The 13,551-nt window shown below is 37.9% G+C and overlaps 1 protein-coding gene across 1 annotated transcript in view; it reads left to right on the forward strand.

The window, feature by feature from the left end:
- Window positions 1–13,360, forward strand: part of STAT4 (signal transducer and activator of transcription 4) — a 37,615-nt gene extending 24,255 nt beyond the window's left edge. The window contains exons 11-23 of the mRNA XM_010078063.1: window positions 332–349; window positions 425–518; window positions 1,325–1,369; window positions 3,748–3,831; window positions 4,614–4,712; window positions 5,929–6,064; window positions 7,192–7,244; window positions 8,015–8,109; window positions 8,553–8,689; window positions 9,100–9,291; window positions 10,480–10,546; window positions 11,020–11,128; window positions 13,277–13,360. Of these exons, the coding sequence (XP_010076365.1) occupies window positions 332–349; window positions 425–518; window positions 1,325–1,369; window positions 3,748–3,831; window positions 4,614–4,712; window positions 5,929–6,064; window positions 7,192–7,244; window positions 8,015–8,109; window positions 8,553–8,689; window positions 9,100–9,291; window positions 10,480–10,546; window positions 11,020–11,128; window positions 13,277–13,303 (1,156 nt within the window). The 3' untranslated portion in view covers window positions 13,304–13,360. The remainder of the gene's footprint in view (window positions 1–331; window positions 350–424; window positions 519–1,324; window positions 1,370–3,747; window positions 3,832–4,613; window positions 4,713–5,928; window positions 6,065–7,191; window positions 7,245–8,014; window positions 8,110–8,552; window positions 8,690–9,099; window positions 9,292–10,479; window positions 10,547–11,019; window positions 11,129–13,276) is intronic.
- Window positions 13,361–13,551: the final 191 nt, after the last annotated feature.

Genomic DNA, 13,551 nt, shown 5'->3' on the forward strand with positions numbered 1-13,551 from the left:
TTACTAACAATGGAGCTTAGAGAGTTTTGCCCCTGCCTGAAATTAAGACTGCTGCATAAACTCCTTCTTTCTAAGGGGTTTGATACCCACATATCATTGCAATGGCAGAAAAAAAAAAAATAAGCTACTTGCATCTGGCCAGATGCAAAAGTCTAACTGGACAGTACAAATTTCAGTTCTTTATTTTAAAAATTACAGTTGCATTGGTAATATGAATTAACCTTAAGGCAGTAAAATCTACCAACTCAAGATAAGTTTCTCAGTGCAAGTTTGGCTTATACATTTACTGATTCCCAATCTGTTTCCTCCCCCTGCCCCTCTTCTATTTTAGGAATGTTTCAACTGTAAGGTAAGAAAATGAAATATCAGATTTCTTAATGTATTCAATATTACATTATTTGAGTAAGTGTAATGTCCTCCATAGTAATCGTAGATTCGTTCTGTGTGGAACACACGTGAAAGCAATGAACATGGATGAATCCGCAAACGGAAGCCTGTCAGTAGAATTTCGACATTTGGTAAGCTTGACTGCTTTTTTCCTGCTGTGCACCTCTGGTCAAGAGATAAAAGATTCTTTAAAAACTCTGCAAGGAGAACTGTATTACTGTCAAGACTAGACTCATTTTCTTTTTCCTCGTACAGAAAGTTTACTCCTAGAACCTCTTTATCCCATTCCATACCTTATCCATTCCATAGGATGACCATATATTTTCACAGAAATGACAAAGCAAATCCTAATAATGCCAGAAAAGCAAAAGACTAATCATGCTGAATTACGCAGCTTCTCAGAAACAGAGTTTTGTTTAAAAAAAAACCAAACAAACCAAACTAAAAACCAAAACCAAACCACACCACCATTGTCTAGGGAAAATATATTCAGTGCTTTACATCTGGCTGAAATTAATTTCAGCAACGACTATCTTTTGAAAGACTATAGTACTACTTCTGTAACTTTTCTAATATCCCAGGGAATCATGCAATCATGCTGACTAGACTCCTTCGCTTTTTTTTTTTCGCTTAACCACAGATGTGGTGCATTATGTAGTTTTGCAAAAGGAGATGGCAACTGATGGTCTTAAGTGCTTTTTTTGTATGATGCACTTTGCAAGCACCCTAATTGACGCTTTGTTACATTAACTTGGTTTCTTCAAAAATTATTTAAAAATATAACTGAATAGACTTTTCAAGGCATAATGTCAGAGCCTATTTACAGTGTAAAAAAACCCCTAGTATACTAAGAACATCATGGTTACAAATGATAGTCTGTATGTGTACTTCTATCTGTAGTTTCTTTGCCACATAAATACTGTTCTGCTTTATACAGCAACCCAAAGAAATGAAATCAAGTGCTGGAAGCAAAGGAAATGAGGTTTGTGCTTTTATTTTACATGTTATTTTTGATTACTCTCACTATTTCAGATTAGATTTTATTTAAATCAAAAAGCAACTATATGCTGTTAGATTGTGAAATGTATTATCCTTCTATTAAGTATAGGGACAATTATCATATGACAGTTTAAGGAGAACTTTTCAGAAGTACTCAGAAATTTTAATTACATGCCTCAAATTTGTGTATAGAAAAGTTACAATTGAAGGCAGGAAGCGGTAATCTGAATGTACGCATTCCTCTTTAAGGAAGCCTTTTTGGTCATTTACATTTCAGAAAAAAAAATAAGCTTTCTGATTTTTTTACTGAAACAATTTTTCCTATAGGAACGGTTCTTTAAATATATACTCTGTTGGCCAAGTTTACCTCAACCAGGAGCAGCGTGCTTAGTTCAAGTTCACCAATGCTCCTCCGAACCTGGTCGTAGGTTCCCCTCTTGTGGTGACACTGCACTATGACACGTTAGCCCTAACAAACCAGCAGGTACTTTGCGATACCCAGATTTCAGAGACATGCACATACCACCTGGCACGTAAGGTACAGGTATTGTGAGTGCTTGCTTCCTAGCAGAGGAGCTCAAAACCCATCCCTTCTTGCTTTGCGGAGAACAGAAATCAGTAGTATTAACATCAGTGCTAATCCACACCTAGAACTCCCTGCCCTTGTATTCACCTCCATCGCGGAGTACTGCCTCCATCCCTCCTCACACTCAGAGCATCACCTTGTGCTGCCTCCCCTGCCCAGCTCCTCACGGTCTGCACAGCTCTACCCTGCCTGTATCCTTCTTCTCAGCTCTGGCTTCCTACAAACTGTGATTCCTCACTCGATTGTGCTTTTATAAAGACACAAAATACAGGGCAGAATTAGGAGAATTATGACAGCTGAGCTGTGACATGGTTCAGTGCTAACTGATTTCCTCCAACAGAGCTTCTCCTTGATCAAATCACTGCCTGTGAAATCATTAGTAGCATGAACAAGGTTTTTGATTACCAGTGACTATAATAATTCAAAAACTTGGTTTGTCTACAGGATGTTTAGTAAGTCGAGAATGTAGTTGTTACGTATGACTTGCCTCTGTATTTGGGATTTGCTTATTCATACAGATATGCCTTATTGCCTAGATGATTTTTCCATAATAAAAATTTAAGTTTTTTACAAAATCATAACAGGCAGGAGGGGAAAGTGGAGTTTCATCAACACTTTTCAACTTTGTGTTAATAATACAGGTTGAGCTGGACTGCCTCTACCTGTATTAAAACATTTGAGCTCATTTGATGGTTGAATATTTCATGTAAAAGCCTTCAGCTCTAAACTGGGATTTTCCTTTGCAAGGCAGATTTCTTAGTCACGTGCCTGAGGATCTCCTGTGGTCTCAGTCTCTCATTTATACAGTATCTCTTGTTGCAGTGTCCTGTATGAGGCACTTCCCCATGGAACAATTTTATTTTACATTGGCTGAAAGCAGAGTATTTCAGTAAATGGAAACATTCTGGGTTGAGATTTTTTATTTTGTTCCTTTTTTTAAAAAAAAAATCTGATGAACAAATATGTGATGGAAGAAAAAAAAATAAAAACAGAGGAAAGGACAAACAGATTTTTATACTTTGACTTCGGGGGATGGAAGTGTATTTCAAAAGTGTATCTGTTTCCCAAGGGGCAGAGATCTGGAAGTTGAGAGAGCTATCCTGGTTTGTAATTAAAACAAAACGATTGTACTACAAGCTTTAATCAACTATGACAAACAGATTTTCTTTTTTTTTTCCCTGTCCAAGAAAAACTTGTGGTTTTTAATATCAGATTTACTTTGGATTAAAGATTTAGGTCTCAACTCCTTCAATTAGTACCATCTAAATATACTTACAACAAACCTGTTGTAAGATGGGGACCTACTTGTCATTAAAGCTGGGGCTTTCTGGTTTGTTGCTAGTTTGTTTATCCTTGAAGTTTAACACCCCCGTTTAAATTGGAGCTGTCAATCATTAAAGAAATTTTAGGAAAAGTTGGAGACAATCTTTTTCAGACAGAAAAAATAATCTGTTAACTTCTTGTGTGTGACTGTTTAAAAGCAACATTTTAAACAAATTAAAAGCAAAAGTTAAAAGTTTAAAAGTGTTGTTTTAACAACATCAAGGGGTTTGGTTTGGTTTTTTTTTTTCCGATTCATCAGGAAAACCCACCAGTTGTGGACTAATTTAATGTCAGTCTTTAACAAATTATTTCCTTCACTTCTTTTCCTGCTCTGCTTAAATATTTGATACATGTTTCCTTTCAAAGTTGTGTAATCTCAGCAGTTGGATTGCTAAAACAGCGCTAAATGCCAACTGCGCATTCACCGTTTTACAACCTGCTTACTCCAGCAGGGCCCTCACATGGTGACCGAGGAACTGCACTCCATCAGCTTTGAAACACAGGTCTGCCTGTATGGACTGACTATAAATTTGGAAGTGAGTATTCTAGACAGATTTTGTGGGGCAAGAATGCAAAGCATTGTCCAGCAGCTTACATGAGAACAACTGTGGGGGGCCGGACCACAGGTCCTTCCATCCTAGGTTGGTTTTTTTTTTGCAGTAACCATAAGCAGACACAACATTTCGAGAACTTCGGGACAGAAAGAAGTATACATATGTTTACAGAAACATTTTTAGCCCTTCTCTTCAGGAGCTTAAATACTGGCTCTCACAATAATTTTGTTAGGCTACGCAAAGGTAATACATCTTACTAAACAAAGACCGTAGGAACCATTGAAGTCAGTGACAAAATCCATTCACAAAATCCATATTCACTGGCAGGCACATTCCTCTATTAAGCATTATAAATTAACGCATTAGAGAAACTCTATGATACCAACTGCAAGTCACAGGCTAAGGAGACCCCTCCGTGCCTAAACCAGCCCTTTAGAACCTCTTCTAGAGATAAGGACTGCACAAATCACTCTTCTGGCTACAGCCTGCCGGGCCCATACAGTTGTCATGCAGCTACAGCTGGGCTTTCTGCCTATGGCCCACTAACCCAAGTCCTGAACACCATCTCAAACACCGTTTCTATCTTGAAATGCAACCTATGCATCAGTTACCCACAGGTGATCCTGCTCCACAGGCTAAAGAACCACATTTTCAGGGTTGGAAGAACAAAAGAGGAAGGGAGAGGGGACGAAAAGAAAACAAAGCATGACACAGCACTAACTTTCCTCAGCAGCATTTACATACTGCATTTTTCTTCCCACCAGACCAGCTCTTTACCTGTGGTGATGATTTCCAATGTCAGCCAACTACCCAACGCATGGGCTTCTATTATTTGGTACAATCTATCAACCAACGATCCTCAGGTAGGTATTCAGTATGCAAGCACTGACTTTCCGCGTTTTCACATTTCTATTATTTGGTTACCAAGTATATTCATTATAAAAAGGCTGTGTTTCCCTTGTAAACCAGCCTTATTTTTCTCATGTAGACTGTTATCAACATCATACTTCAATGTTGTTCGCTTTATCTTTTGTTCCCTGCCCAGAAATAAAGCCATATGCACGCTCAGCCTTCCATTTTGTAGGCTAAAGTAGTAATTCTTAAACTAAGGAAATGTGATAGCCCTTCTCCACAGCTTTTCTGGCTTGAATTTGTCTTTTTTGGATGCAGCTGACCAACACTATACATGGCACAAAATAATTCTACTAGTACAACTCAAAACTGTCAATGTAGGTGTATAGGTGGGTCTGCACTTAAGTGTTCCTTTCCCTCATGCATTTTATAGGGGCTAGTGCTTTCTATGGAGAAGATCATAAGTGTCAGGTAGCACATTTTAGTGACTCTAACCATGAGCAAAAGCAGAATTATTCTTTCTCAGGCTCCTGCTGGCTCAGCACATATTTTAGACTCAGTCACTGTTACTGTGCTTGCAGCATTTGCTGACCAGAAGCCTGGACTTCGTTATCACTCTTTGACACTCCAGAGAGTCTTCTGCACAGCCTTCAGTATGTTCATTACATGTACAGTCCAGAAACCAAATGGAAATTAAGACAAGCCAAACAGTTCAACAACATATCGCTACACGAGTATGTAACAGTTTGGGATTTCCACGCACCAAACATCATAGTGAGAGTATCTGCATCTATTGGATAGACTTTAAGCATATTTTGACTGTCTTAACACATGATACTATGAGAAGCACAGCAAGACATCTTATCATCCAAGATACATGAGTATCTGAATCTATTGGATAGACTTTATTTTGACTGTCTTAACACATGATACTATGAGAAGCACAGCAAGATATCTTATCATCCAAGATACATACAGACTCTCACTCTCTGTAGGAGCACCCCCTCTTCCCTCCCTTTCTAACTCTGCCCAGGGACCCAAATGCACCTTGCTGGGTGTCTGCAGGTGCAAGGGCCAGCACTTATTTACTTCAATGCATCCCCCCCACATGCACACCTCATTCTTAACACTTCTGGATTCTGCTTGAATACTTGCAACCTTCTTCTACAGCCTGTAGTGTATTTCACGGTTGCTAACTGTCTAAACAAAGCATTAATTCTGTTCCAGAACTTGTCTTTCTTCAACAACCCCCCTGCTGCCACTTTAAGTCAGCTCTTAGAAGTACTGAGCTGGCAATTTTCGTCATATGTCGGTCGAGGACTCAATTCTGAGCAGCTCAACATGCTGGCTGAGAAACTTATGGGTAAGAGTGTAGAAATATACAGATTTTATTTGCTTTTGGGCTCTTATATTTGATAGTCACAGGTAACAACTTTAATCATGACCTCCACTTTCAGAGCTGACTTCAAAAATGCCACAATGACTTTTTTTTTTCTTAAAAGAAAAGCATGTGTCAGCTTATTCTTACCACAAAGTGATTCAACTTGTGAACTTCCAGTCTGCTAAACTGAAGAAAGAGGGCAGAGTCACACTGAACTGTGATGTTAATTTGTTTCCTGAGCAAGTAATTATCTCTTGCATCTGAAATCAAAAGGAAGTCTTTTTGCTTGCTAATGGAGTTCGGTTTGAGTTTTGTTTCATTTTAAGTGGCCGTCTTTGTGGGTCTGTTTAGTTCTGGGGCTCATCCTTCACGGTGACAGTGGAGCAAAGAGGCGCTGTAACTTCAAGGAGATGAACTATTGAACACTTTGATCTGACTATCGCCGAAAGGGAGAGGCCTCAGGGAAAGCTGGCAGAAGAAAAGAAAGCCTTATCTGGTTCTAGCGAAAAAACAGTTATAAAAATATATTGTGAGCTGCAAGAAACTCTAAGCTGAGGGTGTAACAATACCTCTACTGCCCGTCAAGAACAAAAGCATTTGTCAAAGACTGGGGGGAATCTTTACTTTTTTGCTTTCAAAGCTGGGAAGGAAAGGCTGGTTTCCCTGGATAACAGTCACTTTTTCCAATGGTATCTTGGAGATTTCTTGCTTTAGCAGAGGTACTGGAGTCGAGAGGTGCCACTGTAAATCAGCAACAATCATAAGAAAGTAAAAATAAACTGTCTTAAGATACGGAAGCTCAGGATAGAATGGAGGCCAAGAGAAGTAACACTCGGGCTAAAAACTCAAACCGAGCACACAGTGCTGCAGAAACAGAGACCCAGACTACTTTAGGCAAATATTGCCAAAACTACCATTATCAGCTGCTTCAAAAGGAGACAGAAAAAATGATCTACAGCCCCTTAACATACCCCTCTCAATCCCTCTCCAAGTCTGCAGGCACTGTACTTCCCCCCCCCCCGTACAGATATCAAACTATATTTATTTCAAAACTTCAGAAAAATAGACTCCCAATTTGTTTGGGTTTTTTTTCTCTCTCTCTCTCTCAGGACAACAAGTCAGTTACAATGATTACCAGCTATCCTGGGCAAAGTTCTGCAAGGTACAGTTCCAAAAGCAAAACTAGACTCTTCTTTTTCTTACCACATATGTGCCTGTCTCTCCAATACTACTGGTAAGATTTCTATTTGCTATATGTGGGACTTGTAGGCCAGCACAAACACATTCATTGTAAAAATTGAAATAGAAAAATAATATTTCCAGAAGTTTAAAGCTTGGGCTAAAATATCTACTTAGTTACATTGCTACAGAGATCAGAAGTCTATAGCTTCCCCTATGTATTTCTATAAACAATCAATAGACTGTGCTATCAAAGCATACAATACATTTTTCAAAATGCATAAAGTAAACTTTTTCATATGCTGAGTTGTGACCTAAATTACTTCAAGTTGGTCAATATATTCAGTAACTTTGATGAGGAACAGAAAAGTTATTGAGAAAGAAGGGTAAGCCCATTTTATTCATATTAACTACATTTTTAAATACATATAGAACTTTTGAAGGAAGTTCAATTTTCTCATCATAATGTCTCTCAAAATGTAATTTCATAACCAGGAAGAAACAACAAATGTGATTTTTTTTTTTCCCTTGAAAAATGAGGTGCTTCCAATACAATAAATTGTTTTTATGTCAGGCTGAAAGAGAGACATTACTCAAAACAGCAGTTCAAATTTGTCATTCTCACTTGAACAAACTAGATTATTCTTAAGAAACAGATAGGCACGTCATGTGGATGTTGGGTAACAACACTCTCACAATTCTCTTCTTGCGTGTGTGTTTTTTGTGTGTGTGTGTTTTTTTTTTAATGATTAGGAACATTTGCCTGGAAAGTCTTTTACCTTTTGGGTTTGGCTTGAAGCCATCCTGGACTTAATTAAAAAACACATTCTTCCTCTTTGGATTGATGGGTGAGCAACAAGGAAAGTTGTATATCTATCTCTATCCGCTTTGTCTTTTTTCTTTACTAATCTCAGTTTAAGCTATGCAGAAGAGAATTTGTGAGGAGTTTAACACTTCTGTCTCCCTCTTACTATTTATGACTTCTGTAAATTTTTGCCAAAAAGAGAACACCATTGAATCGCTTAGAAATGCAGGTTTAGATCTGTTTATCTGTTCTGTCAATGTACAGTCCAGTACTGTGACAAATTTCATCATACTTCATAGTACTTTTGAGCTCAATGCCATACTCCACATGTAAGTCACATGAAGCTTTTGCCATAGTTTCAAGATCTTCTACAGCTTTTGTAAGCAGGCTTTGAACACCTATAGAAAGTTTGTCCAGATACATTGCACAGATCAAAGTCTGTATTTTTTTCCAAAAGCAAAGCCATGATTTCCTGTTACACTTCAGGTACGTCATGGGATTTGTAAGCAAAGAGAAGGAACGAATTCTGCTCAAAGACAAGACACCAGGAACATTTTTATTAAGGTTTAGTGAAAGCAATCTGGGTGGAATTACCTTTACTTGGGTGGATCATTTAGAAAATGGTAAGTATCATTATTAAAAAATAACAAACCTCAAACTCTGCAATATACCTGTAATATAGGAGTAACAGTTTCTTTGGTTTAAAAGTAAAATTCACATGTATCATGTCTTAGTATGGTTTTGAGCAAGATACAAGTGTCATATTTACTGAAACACAAACCAAAACTCTGAAAGTCTACCTCTCAGTTCTTTATATTAACTATACAAGTTCACTAGGAGGTGTACCTGCTTACTGCAGGCTTTAAATTTGTTTCCACGTGTGCAGAAAGCGTAACCTCAAAGATACTAACATTGGTACGAACAAGTAAAACCCACACCAGTGTAAAATGCAAAAGAAAGGCAAAAATAGGCTGCAACTGCAGATGCTGATCTACCAGTTATCAGCAGTTACGGTGCCTTTGTCTTTTCACAGGAGACGTAACATTTCATTCGGTGGAACCCTATAACAAAGGTCGCTTATCTGCGCTGCCTTTTGCTGACATACTACGCGATTACAAAGTTATTATGGCAGACAACGTTCCTGAAAACCCTCTGAAGTATCTGTATCCAGACATTCCCAAAGATAAGGCCTTTGGCAAACACTACAGCTGTCAGCCAAATGAAGGTTGGGCTCCATTTCTGTGTTTACCCTTTCTGCAAAGCAGCCGCAAAGTCAAGAGGCAATTTGAGAATTGGGGGTGAGGAGGAAGGGAACAGATTAAGATACCTCCTTTAATCGGTATCCTCAAGAGAACTGTTTTAACCCATCTATCATTTAGACAGCTTCATTTTGTAAATAAATACCAGGTCTTACAGGTTACATTAAAGACAATGGCAAGAATATTTAAAAGAAGATAAGAAATAGATCTTGGTGTAGAAAGAGTCAAAAAAAAAAATAAGATTCTTTTCCTGACCAATGCATTATGAAATTCAGAACTCGAGTGTTCAAAGGAGATGAAACTGAAAAGTCATCCTGCTTATCAGCTTCATAACTGTGTTACAGTGTAGCATGCTGCCTCCTTAATTTCAAGGAAATGCTCTATTTTCCAAACAGCTTGGAAGACGTTCTTTATTCCAGCAGTATAACCCCTGGCAACGGCACTGGAAAATACAAAAAGGCTAGACAAGAATGGCTCCAAATACATTGAGGCCTGTGCTCTTTCTTGTCCAAGTTACAAGTCAGGACATTTTTACACAACCACTCTCTCTCAAAAAAGCCCTCAAAGCTTTGATATTTAAGAGATAACACACATTCTTCTGGACTTTCAGCATAAAAGGTTACAATTCCATTTGAGTTCAATGTCCTACACTACTCAAAAATACTTGGAGGCTACAAATGTTTTTTGTCTTCATTTTAATTCAGTGGACTTTGCTTAATGCTTCAATCCTCTAAAAATATTATGTATATGCTTAATTTCATGCAAAAGACATTGCTGAAGCTCTACCTGTAGAGACAGAGCTCCACACAAGCATTTGCAGAACTGAAATCTAGAGGCTCAGAAGTACCAAGCTTGTAGATTTACAGTGTATTTGCTTTTGGAGTCCTAACAGGATCTCTTCCATCAGTTACTGTATTACATGGCAACAGTCACGCAAGGGAGCACAGTCACACAGTGACTAAGACCTGAACTCAAAGACTAGTGTCAGGAATTCCCCCCATTTTTACAGCTGCTTATTTAAGCATAAGCAGGGACATTGTTTGTTTTTTTTTTTTTAATATATTATGGTCTGCAGCACTTAAAGCAGACAATAAATTTCAAATAAATAACAACATTACTAGGCAATATTTAATTTCTCTAATATTGCTTTTCAGTCTCAAAGCCCTCAGATGGAGGAGGCAAAGGTTATGTTCCTTCTGTATTTATCCCAGTCTCCAAAATGTAAGTATCCTTACAGATGTATTACACTTCTGTTGTTATTTTTTAAAAATTTACATACTGTTTCAAAGTTTTCCCTGCCTCCTTTCCCCCACTCAAATAGTTTGGGACAGCAACACATTGTGTGTTTTTATTTGTCGAAGGACTGCTGAAGACAAGAAAGGGAAGTAAAGAACTTAACTTTTACAGTGCTTTTCTCATCCATGTAGCAAAACATTTGTAAAAATTGAATGCAGACTTTACGCTATTCTGATCGACTTATCTTTCACTGTCTCCTTTTTCTCTCTAGCAGCTGATATTACAGAGACAGCTTTATCCTCTCTTCCCTTGGTCCTACCTCCTACATTTTTAAATGTATACCAGGTTGTTAGCACATGCTTACAGGGCCACCAGCAAGCCCAAGTACTGGCTTAACTAAATAAGAGAGATTTAGGTTGCTTTTAAGATTATTTTTGTGGTTTTTGTTTTTCTTTAAGCTTAAATGATTCTACAGATCCACATTCTCCATCAGATCTTCTTCCAATGTCTCCAAGTGTTTACGCTGTGCTGAGAGAACACCTGAGTCCCACAGTGATCGAAACTGCCGTATGTTGGAAACTTTTTCATTCATAAGTTAATACTAAGCAAATGGGACACGCACAACACGGATCCTGGTTATAAAAAGGCTGCTTGCACAATTTAAGAAAAAAATTAGACCTCTTTAATCACTTGCTATATTATATTCTGAAAATCATGCAGATGTTTCCTGTTCTAAATGGAACAGGACGCTGCAAGCATGCTTGGAAGCACTGTGTTATGTGAAATTATCTGACACACCGGCCCGTGAACCATGAATGTCATAACTGAAAGATCTCAGAGTTCTTGCACAAACAAAGCCTTTACACTGACAAATACATAATGATTACACTAAGTCTGTAGATAGCACAGAGGTCTTGACTTGCTCAGAGAAACTGCACAAGGAACATAAAAATTTAGAATTCAGCAAACTTGCAAAACGTTTCAATGCTGCAAGTTTCTACATGGGGTACCAAAGGGAGAAATTAAAAGTCAACTAAAACATTTTTAGCAAATAAAACTAATATTCACTAAGTATATGGAAAGACTGAGACAATACTGTACCAATGTCCTATTAAAAATATCTTCTTTTACTTACTGACTGAAAATTGTGTTCTGAATCATCATGGCTCAGAGTACTTAGATCATGATGTATACCCACTGGGAATTTGTCAAGCAGACTTCTATCAGGAAACACAACAGTGGTGTGGCTTTAACCGATTTAAAAGAAAAACCTCCTTTTTAATACTAGTTCTTAGTTTTCTGTATGTTCAATGATTTATTATCTTAAAATGGTTATGTTTTTAAAAGCCTGTCAACTCCCCTCCAAATGCCTCTCTGTAAACACTCCTCCTCGCCCACAAACAGAACAAAACTAAACTTGAATCCTGACTGTTGATGACTGGAAGCACAATTAAACTTTATACACAAATGGAGGAGTTCTTCAATATACACCATGCTGAAGATCTGTTCAAGAGCAAAACATCTTTTTTCACTTCTTCACCTTTGTCTCTGATAGTGCTCATGACAAAATAGTTCTTCAGATAAAACTGAAATACTAGCCTGAATGAAAATTCCGCATTAAAACCTACCTCACCAAATCAGAGACACATCCCCACTCTGTTGTTTGATTTACACATACAAACACAGTTCTGACCTTTGGAACTACATTTGTGAACTATGTATGCATTTGCATTTCCCAAAGTTCCAGCAGTGAAAGAATAGTTGGCTTCACTTTTGTTTATCATCAGGCTCCAAATGTTTTTGGTTTCTTTTAGCATGCACAGTAGTTCTCAAACCAGCTCTTTCCAGAGCTTACAAACCAGCTGTGACCATCATCTTTTGGGGTCACAACCACACAAAAAAGAATTTATTCAGTGATTAATTGGGTGAGTCAAATACAATCATGCTGCAGTTTTTAAGGGTACTAGAGAAGTGGCTGAGTGTTGCTAGACAGTAGCTGGATTTCTGGAGGCTCTTGCTAGAAATGTTTTCAAGTTCTCCTAGAAATCAGAGGACAAAATAGTTTTGGAACATTTTCAAATAATTCCTTCCTTCCTTTTTCCATTCTATTCACCTTGCTAAATGGGAATGAGGAAAATACAGAGATTTTTTATTTTATCATCCCAAATTCACACAATATAATCTACCCTGGGGATGAGCTGGCTAAGTACAGTACACACACAATCTGCATTATTAAAGCAACACTTTTCCTCCATGAGATGCCAAGAAAAAGCACCATGTGAGATGCAAAGAACAAGAAAGAAATCTGCAGCAGGACAAAATATCCTATAACTCAGTAACTCAGTCTTAGCAAGACTGCAGAAAGTATATCTTTCTGAATTCCCTTCTATTTACCCCCTTCTCCAGATTCTCCTACCCACAAAGACTCCAGTAAGAACCCTGCTATATATATCCATAGGCTGTAAGAACCACAGAAGTTCGTACAAAAATATATATATTTTTTATTACAACTGTTTCCCATACAGTGTTTTCTAATGAGCATTCTTATATTTTGTAAATAACTGGAAAGAGGATCCTCAGATCCTTACCGGTTTGTATTACATCGTCAAAACAACACTGCAGTTACCCTGAGCCAGAGCAGGTTTCATCTGCAGTTATTTCTGAATGAACAGCAGTAACTGCTGTGAGACTAATCTTTCCCTTCTTTTCTTCTAGCTGAGTTCTCCTTACTCAACTGACTGAAGTTCACATACTGGAAAAATCAGTAATCATGTGCACACTGGATGGGTTAAAGATGCAGTAATTTTTTTTTTGGTCATCTTTGTGAACCAGCATTTCCTGAAAACCTGATGTTATTCTTGGGCCTCGTTCTGCTATCAATGCCATGTGAACCAGGAATCTTCTCCCTAGGGATTACAAATAGCCTCCTCCAAGTCAGAATTGCTGTCCTCACTGATAAAAGGCCAAATCCTTTCTGGCTTGGAGGTTGT

Source organism: Pterocles gutturalis, unplaced genomic scaffold (assembly GCF_000699245.1).
Source record: "Pterocles gutturalis isolate BGI_N339 unplaced genomic scaffold, ASM69924v1 scaffold3691, whole genome shotgun sequence".
NCBI lineage: Eukaryota > Metazoa > Chordata > Aves > Pterocliformes > Pteroclidae > Pterocles > Pterocles gutturalis.